Source organism: Ranitomeya variabilis, chromosome 5 (genome assembly GCF_051348905.1).
Source record: "Ranitomeya variabilis isolate aRanVar5 chromosome 5, aRanVar5.hap1, whole genome shotgun sequence".
Lineage (NCBI taxonomy): Eukaryota > Metazoa > Chordata > Amphibia > Anura > Dendrobatidae > Ranitomeya > Ranitomeya variabilis.
The window spans coordinates 496,453,746-496,474,494 of NC_135236.1; the positions used below are offsets into that span (position 1 = coordinate 496,453,746).

The window sequence follows — 20,749 nt, forward strand, 5'->3', positions numbered from 1 at the left end:
GGTTTTTTTTTTGTTGGCAAAAAAGATGGCTCCTTGAGACCCTGTATTGATTATCGCCTCTTGAATAAGATCACGGTCAAATTCCAATACCCTTTGCCTTTGCTTTCTGATCTGTTTGCTAGGATTAAGGGGGCTAGTTGGTTTACTAAGATTGACCTTCGAGGGGCATATAATCTTGTTTGTATTAAACAGGGTGACGAATGGAAAACTGCGTTTAATACGCCCGAAGGCCATTTTGAATACCTTGTGATGCCATTCGGACTCTCTAATGCTCCATCTGTGTTTCAGTCCTTCATGCATGATATATTTCGGAATTATCTTGATAAATTCATGATTGTATATTTGGATGATATTTTGATTTTTTCAGATGATTGGGAGTCTCATGTGAAACAAGTCAGGATGGTATTTCAGATCCTTCGTGATAATGCCTTGTTTGTGAAGGGGTCTAAGTGCCTCTTTGGAGTACAGAAGATTTCTTTTTGGGGCTTCATTTTTTCTCCCTCATCTATAGAAATGGATCCGGTTAAGGTTCAGGCCATTCATGATTGGATCCAGCCCACATCCGTGAAGAGCCTTCAGAAATTTTTGGGCTTTGCTAATTTTTATCGCCGTTTCATTGCCAACTTCTCCAGTGTGGTTAAACCCTTGACCGATTTGACGAAGAAAGGCGCTGATGTGACGAATTGGTCCTCTGCGGCTGTTTCTGCCTTTCAGGAGCTTAAACGCCGATTTACTTCTGCCCCTGTGTTGCATCAGCCGGATGTTTCTCTTCCTTTTCAGGTTGAGGTTGACGCTTCTGAGATTGGGGCAGGGGCCGTTTTGTCTCAGAGAAATTCTGATGGTTCCTTGATGAAACCGTGTGCCTTCTTTTCTCGAAAGTTTTCGCCTGCGGAACGCAATTATGATGTCGGCAATCGTGAGTTGTTGGCTATGAAGTGGGCATTTGAGGAGTGGCGACATTGGCTTGAGGGGGCCAAGCACCGTATTGTGGTCTTGACCGATCATAAGAATCTGATTTATCTCGAGTCTGCCAAATGGCTGAATCCTAGACAGGCCCGATGGTCCCTGTTTTTCTCCCGTTTTGATTTTCTGGTCTCGTATCTTCCGGGTTCTAAGAATGTTAAGGCTGATGCCCTCTCTAGGAGCTTTTTGCCTGATTCTCCTGGGGTCCTTGAGCCGGTCGGTATTCAGAAGGAAGGGGTGATTCTTTCTGCCATCTCCCCTGATTTACGACGGGTTCTTCAGGAATTTCAGGCTGATAAACCTGAACGCTGTCCAGTGGGGAAATTGTTTGTTCCTGACAGATGGACTAGTAAAGTGATTTCGGAGGTTCATTGTTCTGTGTTAGCTGGTCGTCCGGGGATTTTTGGTACCAGAGATTTGGTTGGTAGGTCCTTTTGGTGGCCTTCTTTGTCACGGGATGTGCGTTCTTTTGTGCAGTCCTGTGGGACTTGTGCGCGGGCCAAGCCTTGCTGTTCCCGCGCTAGTGGGTTGTTTTTGCTTTTGCCAGTCCCTGAGAGGCCTTGGACGCATATTTCTATGGATTTTATTTCGGATCTTCCGGTTTCTCAGAGGATGTCAGTTATCTGGGTGGTTTGTGACCGGTTTTCTAAGATGGTTCATTTGGTACCTTTGCCTAAGTTGCCTTCCTCTTCTGATTTGGTTCCGTTGTTTTTTCAGCATGTGGTTCGTTTGCATGGCATTCCGGAGAATATTGTGTCCGATAGAGGTTCCCAGTTTGTTTCTAGGTTTTGGCGGGCCTTTTGTGCTAGGCTGGGCATTGATTTGTCTTTTTCTTCCGCATTTCATCCTCAGACAAATGGCCAAACCGAGCGAACTAATCAGACTTTGGAAACTTATTTGAGATGCTTTGTGTCTGCTGATCAGGATGATTGGGTGGCTTTCTTGCCATTGGCCGAGTTTGCCCTTAATAATCGGGCTAGTTCTGCTACCTTGGTTTCACCCTTCTTTTGTAACTCTGGTTTTCATCCTCGTTTTTCTTCGGGGCAGGTTGAGCCTTCTGATTGTCCTGGGGTGGACTCTGTGGTTGACAGGTTGCAGCAAATTTGGGCTCATGTTGTTGACAATTTGGTGTTGTCTCAGGAGGGGGCTCAGCGTTTTGCTAACCGTCGTCGGTGTGTTGGTTCTCGGCTTCGGGTTGGGGATTTGGTCTGGTTGTCTTCCCGTCATGTCCCTATGAAGGTTTCTTCCCCTAAGTTTAAGCCTCGGTTTATTGGCCCTTATAGGATTTCTGAGATTATCAATCCAGTGTCTTTTCGTTTGGCCCTTCCAGCCTCTTTTTCCATCCATAATGTTTTTCATAGATCTTTGTTGCGGAAATATGTGGTGCCCGTTGTTCCCTCTGTTGATCCTCCTGCCCCGGTGTTGATTGATGGGGAGTTGGAGTATGTGGTTGAGAAGATTTTGGATTCTCGTTTTTCGAGGCGGAAGCTTCAGTATCTTGTCAAATGGAAGGGTTATGGCCAGGAGGATAATTCTTGGGTTGTTGCCTCCGATGTTCATGCTGATGATTTGGTTCGTGCCTTTCATTTGGCTCGTCCGGATCGGCCTGGGGGCTCTGGTGAGGGTTCGGTGACCCCTCCTCAAGGGGGGGTACTGTTGTGAATTCTGCTCTTGGGCTCCCTCCGGTGGTTGTAAGTGGTAGCGCTGCTGTCTCTGAATCGCAGCATTTATCAGGTGTGTTCACTTTCTGCAAATCTGACTGGGCTATTTAGTCTTGCTTCACCCTTTAGCCAGTGCCAGTTGTCCATTGTTCCTGGAGGATTCACATCTCTGCCTGGTCTCTCCTGCTTTGCAGTTCTTTTCAACAAAGATAAGTTCTGGCCTTGATTTTTTGCTGTCCACATGCTGTGGCCTTATTGTTCAGTTCTTTTCCATGTTTTTTTTGTCTTGTCCAGCTTGGTCTGTATAAGGATTTGTTTAGCCAAGCTGGTTTCTCTGGAGATGCAGATATACCCTCCATATCTTTAGTTAGCTGTGGAGTTTTTGTATTTTCTGTGGTGGATATTTTCTAGTGTTTTAATACTGACCGCATAGTACTCTGTCCTATCCTTTCTATTTAGCTAGAAGTGGCCTCCTTTGCTAAATTCTGATTTCAGTCTGTGTATGTTTTTTCCCTCTCCTCTCACAGTCAATATTTGTGGGGGGCTGCCTATCCTTTAGGAATTTTCTCTGAAGCAAGATAGTTTTCCCTTTTCTATCTCTAGGGGTAATTAGTCCTCCGGCTGTGTCGAGATGTCCAGGGAGCGCTAGGTACATTCCACGGCTTCTTCTAGTTGCGGTGTTAAGTTCAGGGTCTGCGGTCAGTACAGGTACCACCTTCTCCAGAGTACATCTCATGCTGCTCTTAGGCCACCAGATCATAACAGTTACCCCCGTGTAGTTTTAGGCTGATCTCTCACCTTCCTCATGATCAAGGATACCCCACGAGGTGAGATTTTGCATGGTGCCCCAGATCGATGTCGATTGACAGTCATTTTGTATTTCTTCCATTTTCTTACTATTGCACCAACAGTTGTCTCCTTCTCACCCAGCGTCTTACTTATGGCTTTGTAGCTCATTCCAGCTTTGTGCAGGTCTATGATCTTGTACCTGACATCCTTTTAAAGCTCTTTGGTCTTGCCCATGTTGTAGAGGTTAGAGTCTGACTGATTAATTGAGTCTGTGTACAGGAGACTTTTTATAACGGTGACTATGTAAGACAGCTGTCTTTAATACAGGTAACGAGTTGATTAGGAGCGTCTGTCTGCTCTGTAGGAGCCAGAACTCTTAATGGTTGGTAGGAAATCAAATACTTATTTCTCACTGCAAAACGCAAATACATTTATATAATTTATACAATGTGATTTTCTGGATTTTTTTTTATATTTTATCTCTCAATGTTAAAATTAACCTACCCCTAAAATTATATACTGTTCATGTCTTTTTCAGTGGGCAAACTTACAAAATCAGCAAGGGGTCAAATACTTATTTCCTCCACTGTATGATATGCGTTTTAAGCTCAATTATGATCCTTCTTTATGCCATGAAGAAGAATCATAATTGATCTGAAAGGCGTAGCATATCTACTCTCTGTCTTGTTCATATTTTTAGTGGATTATTCAAAAAAGCCATCAAATTATTTTTCATTTGGATCGTGGGAGCTGGATATTTCTTCGTTTTCCTCTTGTTACACACAGAACGTGTGATCCGTGTGATCCGTGCACCTGGTGGTGAGTGAGCTGGACTTTTCTCTGTTACATTTTTTTTTTATACACTCATGTGAACTTAGCCATATATAGATAACTCAGGTTCTACTCTTCACAATAGGTAATTATGACGGCTCACCTCCTCCCAATCCCTGTACATTGACCTCTGCACAAACCACAGAGCATGCCTAGAAAATTATACAATAAAAGTCATAAACATCTCGATGTAGCTGCTGATAAGGTCTGAGTGTAATAAGTAGGCAAGATGGCAGTCCCCATGATGTGTGGAAAAAAATATAAAGAAATTTTATGATAAAATAAAAACAGATTAGAAAAAGCAAGAATATATATCACCATTTTGTTTTATTTAGTAACAATTAGAGGTGATACATTTCCTTTAAAATGTATATATTCTTACATGCTGTTATGCTATTATTATTGTCTAAAATTCCCTTCAGTAACACAATACACTCACCGGCCACTTTATTAGGTACACCATGCTAGTAACGGGTTGGACCCCCTTTTGCCTTCAGAACTGCCTCAATTCTTCGTGGCATAGATTCAACAAGGTGCTGGAAGCATTCCTCAGAGATTTTGGTCCATATTGACATGATGGCATCACACAGTTGCCGCAGATTTGTCGGCTGCACATCCCAAAGATGCTCCATACAAGGCAGGATGGATCCATGCTTTCATGTTGTTTACGCCAAATTCTGACCCTACCATCCGAATGTCGCAGCAGAAATCGAGACTCATCAGACCAAGCAACGTTTTTCCAATCTTCTACTGTCCAATTTCAATGAGCTTGTACAAATTGTAGCCTCAGTTTCCTGTTCTTAGCTGAAAGGAGTGGTACCCGGTGTGGTCTTCTGCTGCTGTAGCCCATCTGCCTCAAAGTTCGACGCACTGTGCGTTCAGAGATGCTCTTAGGCCTACCTTCGTTGTAACGGGTGGCGATTTGAGTCACTGTTGCCTTTCTATCAGCTCGAACCAGTCTGCCCATTCTCCTCTGACCTCTGGCATCAACAAGGCATTTCCGCCCACAGAGCTGCCGCTCACTGGATTTTTTTTCTTTTTCGGACCATTCTCTGTAAACCCTAGAGATGGTTGTGCGTGAAAATCCCAGTAGATCAGCAGTTTCTGAAATACTCAGACCAGCCCTTCTGGCACCAACAACCATGCCACGTTCAAAGGCACTCAAATCACCTTTCTTCCAAATACTGATGCTCGGTTTGAACTGCAGGAGATTGTCTTGACCATGTCTACATGCCTAAATGCACTGAGTTGCCGCCATGTGATTGGCTGATTAGAAATTAAGTGTTAACAAGAAGTTGGACAGGTGTACCTAATAAAGTGGCCGGTGAGTGTATATGACTTGATATAGAGGAAATGGATGGACAAAAGATGTAGTTCTTCTTTTCAGTAATCAACTCTAAAGAAAATTTGCAAAAAAAAGTACCTAATGAGATTTGTTCAAATTCTGTAGCTTTTTAAAGAGATTAATAACCCAGATGTTTCATGTTTATATTTGTAGACATCACATTTTGTCTGGAATTTACAGATATGATGATATGAAGAAATTATCATCCTCTGATGTATTGGTAACCTCTCTCAATCACAATCTTCTTCAACTTTCTAAAGAAAATGGGGTAAGTTACAAGCTGAATAAGTCAAACACGCATTTAGCTGATCATGTAAGATATTCGATAGGGAGATAGAAAGATAGATGGATAAATATAGAGCAAAAAATTGGAACAGCACACATATAAAAGTACTATGGGTGCAGGGCCTCTCAGCAAGGAGTCCCCTCTGTGCAAAAGGATAAAGATTCAGAAAAAAGAGGCAGCACATTTCAAAAATACAAAAGGGACTTTAATAGCCTTGGTGGCGTGGCGACGTTTCGGCTACAATGAGATACACTGTTCAGTTACACTGACAATGACAGAAAGTTGCTAATCAGTGTTGCGGGTGTGATTATATACAGCAGTTGACTAGGAGGCACGAGACACCCAGTCTTTTAGTGATAATCTCCTGCTGATAAAACAGTGATTTTATTGAAACAGTAAGGCCGGGATCACACTTGCGAGTTCAATGCGAGAAACTCTTGTGAGTCTCTCTCATTAATACCCTTCCGGCACTCGGGACCGGAGCGCGCGGCTGCATAGAAATACATGCGGCACTCTCCGGTCCCAAGTGCCGGTGGCAGTGCCGGGTATTGATGCAAGAGACTCGCACGAGTTTCTCGCATTGAATTCACAAGTGTGACCCTGGCCTAACACACAGCCTAATAAGTGAAACACCGCAGGACTCAGAATCTCAGCCTCTATATCATGTTGCTTTCAGATTACATAACAAAAACCCTGCTAACAGATTCCCTTTAAGGGCAGCAATTTAGGAAAGAATATGAGAGATTTGTTGATGGTGTAGTTCCTAACAATACCAGAGAATGCTACACACATGCATCTCTAGAAGAAAATTTTAATGTTTAAGCCTATAAGTTTGTTTGTCATAATTGCTTTGACAGAAATTATTTATTTCATTTTAGAATATTACTATTGGAGGTGCTAATGTTGTTGTCAGTGATATAGTAGCTACAAATGGAGTTATGCATCTTATTGATAAGGTAAGTCTTCTATTTCTTTTTTGAATCCCTAGAACACCAACAATATCAATGTAAAGATAGATCAGTTTATGTCATATTGTGGATAGCAGATTCCATTTTTAGTTGATGACTATTTCCAGTTCCAGTTTTCCACAACTGATATATAACCCTATCTATATAGGATAAATGTCTGATAAACGGGGATCTCACTGCAAGGGATAAATTAAGGATAAGTCAGTCTTGTGAAAATTTTCTGTAGACTTAAAATATCCATTTTTAAAGGGTAACTCTAATGTAAAGATATTTCTTTATCACTTTGTTATTATATCCTTGATGTCATTTCATCTTAAACCTAAGCTATTTGGGTCTTCCTGGTTAGAGCCATTTATGATTTTTTTCCATGAAGTGGTCATATGGCCATAACTTTTTATTTTTTAGGTTAGGGAGCTTTAAAATTGCGTCTATGCACCTGTTCAATGGCCCTGTCAGGGCCTACTACGTCTGAGTGTCCGCCTCCGCCTCCTGTAGGCGTACACTCCCAAAAATGATGCTTGTCAGATCACACATTCGTCCTGCCGGTACATTACAGTCTATGGCCTCATTGGTGCATACGTCCGGATTCCGTTTTGCAGGGGTCGTTCGAACTTATGCCCCAATGGGGCCTTTAAACGCAATGTGACTGTTTCACACACACCACATGCACAAATAAGGTAGTAACATGTTAACATTACATTTACCAGTTACTACCGAGGGTTGTAGATTTATTTCCCCCTCTACTGTGTCATCTACTGTAGTTATGGGCGACAGGGAAATACGGTGAGAAATGGCCCGACCTTTAAGGGACGAAGGAGGTGGTTTTTTTCTCTTTTTAATTTTGCCTTATATACAAGTCATTATACAGAAAAAAATGTTTTCCTGACATATTTTTCCTGTAAAATCCATTTTAGCTTTGGTTTTGTATGTGTTATTGTCAGTCCGTAAAAGTGGAGTAATCCTCTGACATCATTGTTCCCAGCAGTGACCTGGGAGTCAGAGATGTGTCCAGGAGTCTTCCCCATGCTGATCCTATTCCATTTGAACACTCTTTCCATCCATTTCAGCTGTTTTCCTGTCTCCCCAGCCCTCTTGTTAAGGTGTTCCGAAAAAATGCTTGAGTTTCCCATTAAACTCTGTTATACTTTGTACTCAATTCAAGTAAATCCAAGAGCATGACCTGCTCGATTCGAGTACCAAGCATTTTAGTGCTTGATCACCAGAAAGCACCCTTATTAAAGAAATTTTTGTTTGCTTACTATCAGTAAATTTGAAGAATATTTTTCAGTCCCATAAAAAATATCTAAACATAGAAATATAATAGAAAAATCAGAATAGCACATTCACTATGGTGCATAAAGCATTATATGCCAACTTACTGACTGACTATGTGTGCAAAAATAAATAAACCTAAAATAAACTGTAAATGCTCTGATATGCACCAAATGAAACCTGCCAAATGTCTAATAGGACAAGATGTAATAAACAGCCATATGCATATAGAGATAAATGTTGTACCTACTTATAACTGTGAATCACCTTGTAGATAAATAATGATGCATTGTGATTCCCTGTGTAGTAGTCGTTCCAATACTGTGGGGTAAACTTCACAATTTCTCTGGTCGCAATAGAAAGTGAAGTAATATCCTTGGCGCTCTGGCCAGTGGTGCTAACCAGACTTACAATTAAAAACTGCCGCTCACGCAATATAACATCATCTGCTACGGGATCTCTCATGAGCCAAAAAGATCCTAGGCATTTCAGATGAAGCGTCCTCCTTCCCTAGGATGTAAGGATGCCAGGGTGGTAGTTGTGGTGAGGGGCAGCTATTGTCCCACACCCTGGCTGCCCACAGATAAAAGATACTGTAATGTCCTGTCTGTCGTGTGGTGTCACAACTCTGTTGTCGGGTGTCCCAGGACAAGGGGCTCCGTCTTTGTCCGTACCGCTACCTAGCTCACCCTGTTCCCCAGATTACTTCTGATGGTTAGGACGCCGGGGCCACGTACCTTGCTTTAGCTCCTGAATCCACACTCAGTCTGTACCCTTCCCCCACCCAGGGAAGAAGGGAGTAGTAGTGTACCTTAATCCACCAACCAGACTAACAAGGTAAGACGAACAGGAATAATGGAAAATACCAAACATACAAATATACTTACACATACAACAGAGGAATGCATCAGGGAGTGGAGAATGGTGTTAAATCAAATTAGGAGAAGAAAGGGAACCATCACACACACAAAACCTAGCAACAGTCACAGATAAATCCACCAAACAGTTTTCTCCAATAAGAACCAACAACAACCTCCAGCCATGCAGCATAAGTTACTCTGACAATGAGTGCTAGCCAGGACCCAGTTTATATAGGAGATGGGAGTGACTAACAGTGCACAGCTGAGAGCCTTAATGCAGGAAAGCTACCATGAGCTCTCAACTGAGCAGATTAACCCCTGCACTGCTAAATGAAATTTACACCCTTTAATATGAAGATGAAATGCTTCTAATCAGTGCAAGAGTAGGAGAAATCAGATGCTGCGGTCATCTTGCTCATCTTTGTCATAGTAAACTCGTGACATGTGGTTTGTTTATAGTGTGTTACACTCATGTTTGAGGTTGGAGATTCCTCGGGTCCTACGATCCCACATCCGGATGCCATCACACATTCAACGATAGACTCGTTTTCCTTTTTCTGGAACTCAACTTTACTTAATATCAGATGATTAATTGCAGATACAGCACAGAATGTGTCCACTTCTTTATCCTGAGCTCTCCCTTCACTTTCTGGCATCACTGGCCCCGGAGTCGCTCTGTCAACCCCTGCAGCTCCCATGCTTTCAGGCCTACTCTTCTGTCATCATCTGGCTTCCCCTTATGGAAGGTGAACAAAGCATCCGCTTTCATGCCTGATTTGGGCCGTAGGCTCCAGATATCCTTGGAAGACCCGGTGAAATTAATAGTGACTGCTCGCATGCTGCTTCCTTTAGTGTCCCATACTCTTCAGTGCTATCCAGCCCAATGACTTAATCTGCTTCCCTTCTCATCGCATTATCTCTTCAACTAACTAATTAGCTACCAGGAAGTGTCCCACTCTTTTTCCTGCTCCTACCTTTCCAAACTGGAAAATTCCCTAAACTGGGTGTTAGGTGTCGAGTTCCCGCCGCTGCACAGGGGGAATCTCGAACCATGTCCTCTGCGGTCTCCCATTCTTCCTTAGCCGCAGTGGAGCCTGCTCAGCGGAGACATCGGTCCCAGCACTTGGCTCAAGCTGATACTGTGCGCCTGGTTGCTGCTGCCGTCCCAGGTTCAGCCATTGTAACCAACATGGATCAGCGGTGATCAGACGCTCCAGGGACTAAGTTCTGCTTTTCGTCTACTGAGCATACCTGAGGGACAACCTCTCATTGGAGGCCGGAGGTCACATGCTCAGGTCCTGTAGCGGCTCTGATTGGACCACTGGAAAGGTCCCGGAAGCTGCATCTATAAAAGGTTCACATGGCTGCTCGGCCATGCGCTAGTATAAACCTAATATCGTGTGTGTGTGGATGTGTGTATTTTATCTGGTAAAAGCTCCTAATGATCCCCTTTCCTAGTGTTGTTGTATGTGGTTGGGTGTTTGGAGCTGACTAGCGCCGTGTGCAACTAGTGCCCTTTACAGGCCGTAGTTAGGGTGGTTAGTGGCATCCGCCAGAGCAGCGCACTTCGTTTTCTCCTGGCACCACAGTTGCGGCGCCGAGCACTAGCCCTTGGCACTAACCCTGTGCCCTTGGAGTAGAGTCCTGTGACATAACACTAGCGTTCACTCTGCGGTATTGCTGCCCTGTGACGCAACAGGGTTCGCCTCCTTACATGTCGGGTGAAGCTATCCCATGTGTGTTCACATTATACCGTCATACACTGTCCACCATTACCGAGCAGCAGGTGTCATCTCTGCACGGTGGACCTCGGGCTGCGAACGCACCTTATATCTTCCTTAGTATTATTTGGTGCGTTCCACCGGCCTAACACTGGGGCTGTACTCATCTCTACTTAACCCTTAACTAACTGCATATAACTACTTTCTAACCTAACTAGGTCCTCATCTTTTTCATCTAAGGCTACTTTCACACTAGTCCGTCGGTACGGGCCATCACAAACCGTCGGCCCGACGTACCGATGGACTAATTAACCCCTTCCTGACATCAGACGTACTATCCCGTCGAGGTGGGGTGGGCCCGTATGACCGCCGACGGGATAGTACGTCATCATCGATCAGCGGCGCTCACGGGGGGAGCGCGGCCGATCGCGGCCGGGTGTCAGCTGCATATCGCAGCTGACATCCGGCACTATGTGCCAGGAGCGGTCACGGACCGCCCCCGGCACATTAACCCCCGGCACACCGCGATCAAACATGATCGCAGTGTACCGGCGGTATAGGGAAGCATCGCGCAGGGAGGGGGCTCCCTGCGGGCTTCCCTGAGACCCCCGGAGCAACGCGATGTGATCGCGTTGCTCTGAGGGTCTCCTACCTCCCTCCTTGCCGCAGGTCCCGGATCCAAGATGGCCGCGGCATCCGGGTCCTGCAGGGAGGGAGGTGGCTTACCGAGTGTCTGCTCAGAGCAGACACTTGGAAAGCCTGCAGCCCTGCACAGCAGATCGTCGATCTGGCAGAGTGCTGTGCACACTGCCAGATCAATGATCTGTGATGTCCCCCCCTGGGACAAAGTAAAAAAGTAAAAAAAAAATTTTTCCACATGTGTAAAAAAAAAAAAAAAAAATTCCTAAATAAATAATAATAAAAAAAATATATTATTCCCATAAATACATTTCTTTATCTAAATAAAAAAAACAAAACAATAAAAGTACACATATTTAGTATCGCCGCGTCCGTAACGACCCAACCTATAAAACTGCCCCACTAGTTAACCCCTTCAGTAAACACCGTAAGAAAAAAAAAAAAAAAACGAGGCAAAAAACAACGCTTTATTACCATACCGCCGAACAAAAAGTGGAATAACACGCGATCAAAAAGACTGATATAAATAACCATGGTACCGCTGAAAACGTCATCTTGTCCCGCAAAAAACAAGCCGCCATACAGCATCATCAGCAAAAAAATAAAAAAGTTATAGTCCTGAGAATAAAGCGATACCAAAATAATTATTTTTTCTATATTTTAGTTTTTATCGTATAAAAGCGCCAAAACATAAAAAAATGATATAAATGAGATATCGCTGTAATCGTACTGACCCGACGAATAAAACTGCTTTATCAATTTTACCAAACGCGGAACGGTATAAACGCCTCTCCCAAAAGAAATTCATGAATAGCAGGTTTTTGGTCATTCTGCCTCACAAAAATCGGAATAAAAAGCGATCAAAAATGGTCACGTGTCCTAAAATGTTACCAATAAAAACGTCAACTCGTCCCGCAAAAAACAAGACCTCACATGACTCTGTGGAGCAAAATGTGGAAAAATTATAGGTCTCAAAATGTGGAGACGCAAAAACTTTTTTGCTATAAAAAGCGTCGCTGGTTTCACACTTGCGTTTTTGTCTGCAGCGTTTTTTGCACAAAAAAACGCATGCGTTTTTTCCCTATATTTGACATTGAAAACGCATGCGTTTTTTTTGTACGCGTTTGGTCGCGTTTTCAAACGCATGCGGTTTTTTTCTGCATGCGTTCATTTTCAGAAATACAACCTGCAGTATTTTCTTGCGTTTTTAAGCACATGCGTTTGTTTGCGTTAAAAACGCATGCATTTTTATCGAAAAAAAATAGAAAACACACTGAAAAGCCACCCACCACCATCAAGGTGATAAAGGGATCCAAACCCTAACCCTACCCCTAAACTCATCCCTAACCGTTTAATGAACATTTTCTGACAGTCATAGTGCCACGTATTTCAGTGCCATGTATTTCAGTGCCACGTATTTCAGTGCCACGTATTTCAGTGCCACGTATCACGTATTTCAGTGCCACGTGTTTCAGTGCCACGTATTTCAGTGCCACGTATCACGTATTTCAGTGCCACATATTTTAGTGCCACGTATTTCAGTGCCACGTATTTCAGTGCCACGTATTTCAGTGCCACGTATTTCAGTGCCACGTATTTCAGTGCCACGTATCACGTATTTCAGTGCCACATGTTTCAGTGCCACGTATTTCAGTGCCACGTATCACGTATTTCAGTGCCACATATTTTAGTGCCACGTATTTCAGTGCCACGTATTTCAGTGCCACGTATTTCAGTGCCACGTATTTCAGTGCCACGTATTTCAGTGCCACGTATTTCAGTGCCACGTATCACATATTTCAGTGCCACGTATTTAAGTGCCACGTATTTCAGTGCCACGTATTTCAGTGCCACGTATTTCAGTGCCACGTATTTCAGTGCCACGTATCACGTATTTCAGTGCCACGTGTTTCAGTGCCACGTATTTAAGTGCCACGTATCACGTATTTCAGTGCCACGTATTTCAGTGCCACGTATTTCAGTGCCACGTATTTCAGTGCCACGTATTTCAGTGCCACGTATTTCAGTGCCACGTATTTCAGTGCCACGTATTTCAGTGCCACGTATTTTAGTGACACGTATTTCAGTCACGTTTAGGGTTAGGGGTAGGGTTAGGGTTAGGGCTAGGGTTGGAGGTAAAGTTAGGGTTAGGGTTTGGATTACATTTACGTTTGGATTAGGGTTGGGATTAGAATTATGGGTGTGTCAGGGCTAGGGGTGTGGTTAGGGTTACCGTTGGGATTAGGGTTAGGGGTGTGTTTGGGTTAGGGTTTCAGGTAGAATTGGGGAGTTTCCACTGTCCAGGCACATCAGGGGCTCTCCAAGCGCGACATGGCGTCCAATCTCAATTCCAGCCAATTCTGCGTTGAAAAAGTAAAACAGTGCTCCTTCCCTTCCGAGCTCTCCCGTGCGCCCAAAAAGGGGTTTACCCCAACATATGTGTTATCAGTGTACTCGGGACAAATTGAACAACAACTTCTGGGGTCCAAGTTCTCTTGTTATCCTTAGGAAAATAAAAATTTGGGGGGCTAAAAATCATTTTTGTGGGAAAAAAAAGATGTTTTATTTTCACGGCTCTGCGTTATAAACTGTAGTGAAACACTTGGGGGTTCAAAGTTCTCACAACACATCTAGATAAGTTCCTTGGGAGGTCTAGTTTCCAATATGGGGTCACTTGTGGGGGGTTTGTACTGTTTGGGTACATCAGGGGCTCTGCAAATGCAACGTGACGCCTGCAGACCAATCCATTTAAGGCTGCATTCCAAATGGCGCTCCTTCCCTTCCGAGCTCTGTCATGCACCCAAACAGTGGTTCCCCCCCACATATGGGGTATCAGCGTACTCAGGACAAATTGGACAACAACTTTTGGGGTCTAATTTATCCTGTTACCCTTGTAAAAATACAAAACTGGGGGCTAAAAAATCATTTTTGTGAAAAAAAAAAGGAATTTTTATTTTCACGGCTTTGCGCTATAAACTTTAGTGAAACACTTGGGGGTTCAAAGTTCTCAAAACACATCTAGATAAGTTCCTTGGGAGGTCTAGTTTCCAATATGGGGTCACTTGTGGGGGGTTTGTACTGTTTGGGTACATCAGGGGCTCTGCAAATGCAACGTGACGCCTGCAGACCAATCCATTTAAGGCTGCATTCCAAATGGCGCTCCTTCCCTTCCGAGCTCTGTCATGCGCCCAAACAGTGGTTCCCCCCCACATATGGGGTATCAGCGTACTCAGGACAAATTGGAAAACAAATTTTGGGGTCCAATTTATTCTGTTACCCTTGTAAAAATACAAAGCTGGGTGCTAAAAAATCATTTTTGAGAAAAAAAATAAAAATTATTTTCACGGCTCTGCGTTATAATCTGTAGTGAAACACTTGGGGGTTCAAAGCTCTCAAAACACATCTAGATAAGATCCTTAGGGGGTCTACTTTCCAAAATGGTGTCACTTGTAGGGAGTTTCAATGTTTAGGCACATCAGGGGCTCTCCAAACGCAACATGGCGTCCCATCTCAATTCCAGTCAATTTTGCATTGAAAAGTCAAATGGCGCTCCTTCCCTTCCAAGCTCTGCCATGCGCCCAAACAATGGTTTACACCCACATATGGGGTATCAGCATACTCAGGACAAATTGGCCAACATTTTTTGGGGTCCAATTTCTTCTCTTACCCTTGGGAAAATAAAAAATTGGGGGCAAAAAGATCATTTTTGTGAAAAAATATGATTTTTTATTTTTACGGCTCTGCATTATAAACTTCTGTGAAGCACTTGGTGGGTCAAAGTGCTCACCACACATCTAGATAAGTTCCTTAGGGGGTCTACTTTCCAAAATGGTGTCACTTGTAGGGAGTTTCAATGTTTAGGCACATCAGGGGCTCTCCAAACGCAACATGGCATCCCATCTCAATTCCAGTCAATTTTGCATTGAAAAGTCAAATGGCGCTCCTTCCCTTCCAAGCTCTGCCATGCGCCCAAACAATGGTTTACACCCACATATGGGGTATCAGCGTACTCAGGACAAATTGGCCAACATTTTTTGGGGTCCAATTTCTTCTCTTACCCTTGGGAAAATAAAAAATTGGGGGCGAAAAGATCATTTTTGTGAAAAAATATGATTTTTTTATTTTTACGGCTCTGCATTATAAACTTCTGTGAAGCACTTGGTGGGTCAAAGTGCTCACCACACATCTAGATAAGTTCCTTAGGGGGTCTACTTTCCAAAATGGTGTCACTTGTAGGGAGTTTCAATGTTTAGGCACATCAGGGGCTCTCCAAACGCAACATGGCGTCCCATCTCAATTCCAGTCAATTTTGCATTGAAAAGTCAAATGGCGCTCCTTCCCTTCCAAGCTCTGCCATGCGCCCAAACAATGGTTTACACCCACATATGGGGTATCATCGTACTCAGGACAAATTGCACAACATTTTTTGGGGTCCAATTTCTTCTCTTACCCTTGGGAAAATAAAAAATTGGGGGCGAAAAGATCATTTTTGTGAAAAAATATGATTTTTTATTTTTACGGCTCTGCATTATAAACTTCTGTGAAGCACTTGGTGGGTCAAAGTGCTCACCACACATCAAGATAAGTTCCTTAGGGGGTCTACTTTCCAAAATGGTGTCACTTGTAGGGGGTTTCAGTGTTTAGGCACATCAGGGGCTCTCCAAACGCAACATGGCGTCCCATCTCAATTCCAGTCAATTTTGCATTGAAAAGTCAAATGGCGCTCCTTTCCTTCCGAGCTCTGCCATACGCCCAAACAGTGGTTTACCCCCACATATGGGGTATCAGCGTACTCAGGACAAATTGTACAACAACTTTGGCGGTCCATTTTCTCCTGTTACCCTTGGTAAAATAAAACAAATTGGAGCTGAAATAAATTTTGTGTGAAAAAAAGTTAAATGTTCATTTTTATTTAAACATTCCAAAAATTCCTGTGAAACACCTGAAGGGTTAATAAACTTCTTGAATGTGGTTTTGAGCACCTTGAGGGGTGCAGTTTTTAGAATGGTGTCACACTTGAGTATTTTCTATCATATAGACCCCTCAAAATGACTTCAAATGAGATGTGGTCCCTAAAAAAAAATGGTGTTGTAAAAATGAGAAATTGCTGGTCAACTTTTAACCCTTATAACTCCGTCACAAAAAAAAATTTTGGTTCCAAAATTGTACTGATGTAAAGTAGACATGTGGGAAATGTTACTTATTAAGTATTTTGCGTGACATATGTCTGTGATTTAAGGGCATAAAAATTCAAAGTTGGAAAATTGCAAAATTTTCAAAATTTTCGCCAAATTTCCATTTTTTTCACAAATAAACGCAAGTTATATCGAATAAATTTTACCACTAACATGAAGTACAATATGTCACGAGAAAACAATGTCAGAATCGCCAAGATCCGTCAAAGCGTTCCAGAGTTATAGCCTCATAAAGGGACAGTGGTCAGAATTGTAAAAATTGGCCCGGTCACTAACGTGCAAACCACCCTTGGGGGTGAAGGGGTTAATCACAACGTGGGCAGCGGATGCAGTCTTACGACGCATCCGCTGCCCAGTGTGATGAGCGGGGAGGAGGGGGGCGGAGTTTCGGCCGTGCATGCGTGGTCGAAAATGGCGGACTCGACGCACAAAAAAACGTTACATGGAACTTTTTTTGTGCTGACGGTCCACCACAGCACATACGTCGCAATGCGTCGCTAATGTAAGTCTATGGGGAAAAACGCATCCTGCAGGCAACTTTGCAGGATGCGTTTTTTCTCCTAAACGACGCATTGCGACGTATGCAAAACGACTCTAGTGTGAAAGTAGCCTAAGGGTACTGTCACACAGTGGCACTTTGATCGCTCCGACGGCACGATCCGTGACGTTGCAGCGTCGCTTGATTATCGCTCCAGCGTCGTAGACTGTGGTCACACTTTGCAATGCACGGCGCTGGAGCGATAATTTCATGACGTAGTTGCGATGTAGAACTCATACGGGACATTGGGAATATCGTGCACACCTTTGTTACACGCTGCGATCATGCCGCCACAGCGGAACACTTGACGACGAAATAAAGTTTCAAACGATCTGCTACGACGTACGATTCTCAGCGGGGTCCCTGATCGCAGTAGCGTGTCAGAGACAGCGATATCGTAACTATATCGCTGGAACGTCACGGATCGTGCCATTGTAGCGACCAAAGTGCCACTGTGTGACAGTACCCTAAGTCCTAATTCCTTACCTTAACACCTTTCCCTAATCTTATCACAATATCAAATCTTGCAAAATAGTTGTAAGGCTGTGTGCACACGTAGCATATTTTTTGCGGTTTTTTCGCTATAAAAACGCTATAAAACCGCGAAAAAAACGCTTACATTAAGCATCCTATGTAATAGAATGCATTCCGCATTTTTTGTGCACATGCTGCATTTTTTTCCTGAGCGGAATCGCATTCCAGAAAAAAACGCAGCATGTTCATTAAAATTGCGGAATCGCGGCGATTCTGCACCCATAGAAGTGCATTGATCTGCTTACTTCCCGCACGGGGCTGTGCACACCATGCGGGAAGTAAGCAGATCATGTGCGGTTGGTACCCAGGGTGGAGGAGAGGAGACTCTCCTCCACGGACTGGGCACCATATAAGTGGTAAAAAATAAAGAATTAAAATAAAAAATAGTCCTATACTCACCCTCTGATGGCCCCCGAAGTGTTCCCGCCTCTCCGGTGCATGATCTCTCTTCCGTTCCTATAGATGATGTGGTTCAGGACCTGTGATGACGTCACTGTCTTGTGATTGGTCGCGTGACCGCTCATGAGACTCACGCAACCAATCACAAGACAGTGACATCATCGCAGGCCCTTCACTGCACTCCAGCTATAGGAACGGACGCTGCTGAGGTCTGCAGGTGAGTATAACCATGTTTTTTATTTTTTTAATTATTTTTAAACATTCGATCTTTTACTATAGATGCTGCATAGGCTGCATCTATAGTAAAAAGTTGGTCACACTTGTCAAACACTATGTTTGACAAGTGTGACCAAGCTGTCAGTCAGTTTTCCAAGCGATGCTACAGATCGCTTGGAAAACTCTAGCATTCTGCAAGCTAATTATGCTTGCAAAACGCTAGTTTTCTGCGGGTATATGCATGCTAATTCTGCATGCGATATACCCGCGGCAGGAGGCGCAGAATTGCCGCGGAAATTTCCGCGGCAATTCTGCAACGTGTGAACTTAGCCTAAAACCTAGACACAACATAATAATCACATTATTATAGGCAAGGTACACATAAGCAACATTTACATTACAATACATTATCTACACATGTGGTCAAAATTGTTGGTATCCCTCGCTTAATGACAGAAAAACCCACAATGGTCGCAGAAATAGCTTGAATCTGACAAAAGTAATAATAAAAAAAAACAACTATGAAAATAAACAAATGAAAGTGAGACATTGCTTTTCAACCATGCTTCCACAGAATAAAAAAAAGAGTTTTTAATTAATATAATTTATTTACATTTTCATGTCCTTACGGTATCATTAAGTAGAGAATTTTCTGATAAAAAAAACAATGGAAAGGGGGAAACTTTATACATCAGATATCCAGGATTGAAAACTGTTGGCGTTTTTGATACTTTAAAACCAGTGGGTCTTAATAGCAAGGTAGAACTGTTTGTTTTTGTGGATTAGTTTGATGGATTAATCACATCGGCATACTATTGGTCTAAAGATGTCCATACTAACCTTTAAATGGAACCTGTCAGCAGGGTTGTTCACAGTAACCTACACACAGTATCAGGTCGGCACCGTTATACTGATTACAATGATACCTTGGTGATGAAATCCGTCTTATGATTGTTCTTTAATCTTTATTTTTAGTTTTTTGTTAATGATGTGCTCGTGCCCTAAGGCGGGGTTCATGTATGTGGTGCTCCGCTTAGATATTCATAATGCAGAGTGCTGACAGGTCACTGATTCCTCAGTAACCCACCCCTAGTTTGCATAATGAATACCTAACATACTGAAGAAACATACAAAAAATACTTGTGCAGGCAGATGCCAGCTGTGGTGCCTGCTCTGCAGCATAATCGCATGGTTAGTGTGGCAATAATACATTTTCTTGATGTTATCCAGCTAGGGGGAAAAAAAAAAATTTGAAAATGCCGCTGCCTGCGCAGTAGCAGCTATCGGTGTCGATAGCTGTGATCCGAGAGCTGCTACTGCGCATGCGCCGGTGGCACCATCTTACTGGAGAAGAAGAAAAACTCCTCCTCCAAGATGGCGCCGCCCACGCCTGCACAGTAGCAGCTCTCGGATCACAGCTATCAACACCAAGAGCTGCTATTGGTGCAAGGCTTCAATTCTCTAGTCTAAGGAATCAATGACTATTGTGAATTTTGACCCACTCTTGTCTAACCCTTCACTAATTGTGACCATAATTTAAAAAAATGTTAGAAATAAAATACAAGTTTTAATCACAGGGATTTGATAGTGGAGGGATCTTCTGTTCAATTTTTAACTTGATAACATCATATTTTATGTAGGTCTTGACCCCTGATCCATTTCTTACTGGCCAATCACCAGACTTGATAACCAGGCTTGATCAGATGCCTGATTACTCTATCTTCCGAGGCTATATAATTGTGAGTAATATACATAAGTGGTTGTTTTGTCTATTCATAAACTTTATTATTATTATTATTTATTATTATTATTTGTATACAGAGGTACAGACACAGAATATTATTTTTAAAGAATTTATACAAAAGGTTGAAGTTCACCAGATTAAGGCCGGAGTCACACTACCATAGAATACGCACAAGTGCTAGGCGAGAAAACATCGCATAACACTCGGACCAGTGTTAATCTATGGGGCAGCTCACATCACCATATTTTTTCTCCGGTGTATTCAGCGTGCGTGTAAAATCACAGCATGCTGCAATTGTCACCGAGACTCGCCAATGCAAGCCTATGGGTGCGAGAAAAACTCGGACACCACATGGACCATTCATCAAATATGCACACATTTTTCTCATTTCAGCCCATTGAGATATTAAATTCAATGAGGAAAATCAGTGAGAAATGTAAAGCCATACGGATGTCATACAGATACATGGATGTGAGAAAATAGCATCATTGCATTGCAAACGCATTACACATGGATGACCATACGATGAACACTCGTGCGACTCTCGGCAGGGAGACTCGGACCGAATTTTCAAACGTTAAGTGTGACCCCAGCCTTAAGCATGAACTATAGTACATACATATCTGGAGGCATATTCGTACAACAGAAATTTTCCAGTGACTGTGAGATAATTAATTGGAAATCCATATGTATTGCCCTATAATGGGAATACTTAAAGGGAATCTGTCAGCAGGATTTCATATCCAATCTATGTAAATGTGTATGTAGCTCTTTCGTAGTCCAGCAAT

At 43.0% G+C, this 20,749-nt stretch overlaps 1 protein-coding gene across 1 annotated transcript in view; it reads left to right on the forward strand.

The window, feature by feature from the left end:
- STAB2 (stabilin 2) overlaps positions 1–20,749 on the forward strand; it is a 290,752-nt gene that overhangs the window by 125,912 nt on the left and 144,091 nt on the right. Inside the window, exons 30-32 of the mRNA XM_077265634.1 lie at positions 5,743–5,857; positions 6,754–6,831; positions 19,858–19,956. Of these exons, the coding sequence (XP_077121749.1) occupies positions 5,743–5,857; positions 6,754–6,831; positions 19,858–19,956 (292 nt within the window). The remainder of the gene's footprint in view (positions 1–5,742; positions 5,858–6,753; positions 6,832–19,857; positions 19,957–20,749) is intronic.